The sequence below is a fragment of the Aptenodytes forsteri genome, unplaced genomic scaffold (genome assembly GCF_000699145.1).
Source record: "Aptenodytes forsteri isolate BGI_AS27 unplaced genomic scaffold, ASM69914v1 Scaffold687, whole genome shotgun sequence".
Lineage (NCBI taxonomy): Eukaryota > Metazoa > Chordata > Aves > Sphenisciformes > Spheniscidae > Aptenodytes > Aptenodytes forsteri.
In genome coordinates, this window is record NW_008794708.1 from 268,993 (window position 1) to 269,510 (window position 518).

Consider the following 518-nt stretch of genomic DNA (forward strand, 5'->3'; position numbering starts at 1 on the left):
TGCCCCAGGGGACAGTGTCCTGGTCCCCGATGCTGTTGAGCACCCTGAGGGGACGCGAACTTGTCCCCATGCCTCTGGGGACATGAACTTGTCCCCATGCCCCAGGGGACAGTGTCCTGGTCCCCGATGCTGTTGAGCACCCCGAGGGGACACAAACTTGTCCCCATGCCTCTGGGGACATGAGAACTTGTCCGGTCCCCAGTGCTATTGAGCACCCCGAGGGGACACGAACTTGTCCCCATGCCCCTGGGGACAGCGTCCCGATGCTGTCGAGCCCCTCCCATCCCTCCGTGTCACCAAGGTGGCAGTGCCATCGGTCACCCCCTGCGCTCGTCCCTGTCCCCTGGGGGACACCGGAGACCGCATGGGGACCCCCCCCTCTCCCTCCGCAGGTGCTGGGGGTGATGCTCGGCCTCGGCCTCTTCACCGTCATCATCGCCACTGCCATCGTGGTCCTGGTCCGCCGGCTGCGCCTGAAGAGTGAGTGACACCGCCGCGGGGGCCCTGGGGACAGGGGG

At 67.0% G+C, this 518-nt stretch overlaps 1 protein-coding gene across 1 annotated transcript in view; it reads left to right on the forward strand.

Moving 5' to 3' along the window:
* Positions 1-518, forward strand: part of LOC103894327 (neuropathy target esterase) — a 19,142-nt gene that overhangs the window by 730 nt on the left and 17,894 nt on the right. Inside the window, 1 exon segment of the mRNA XM_019470594.1 lies at positions 393-484. Within this exon segment, the coding sequence (XP_019326139.1) occupies positions 405-484 (80 nt within the window). The 5' untranslated portion in view covers positions 393-404.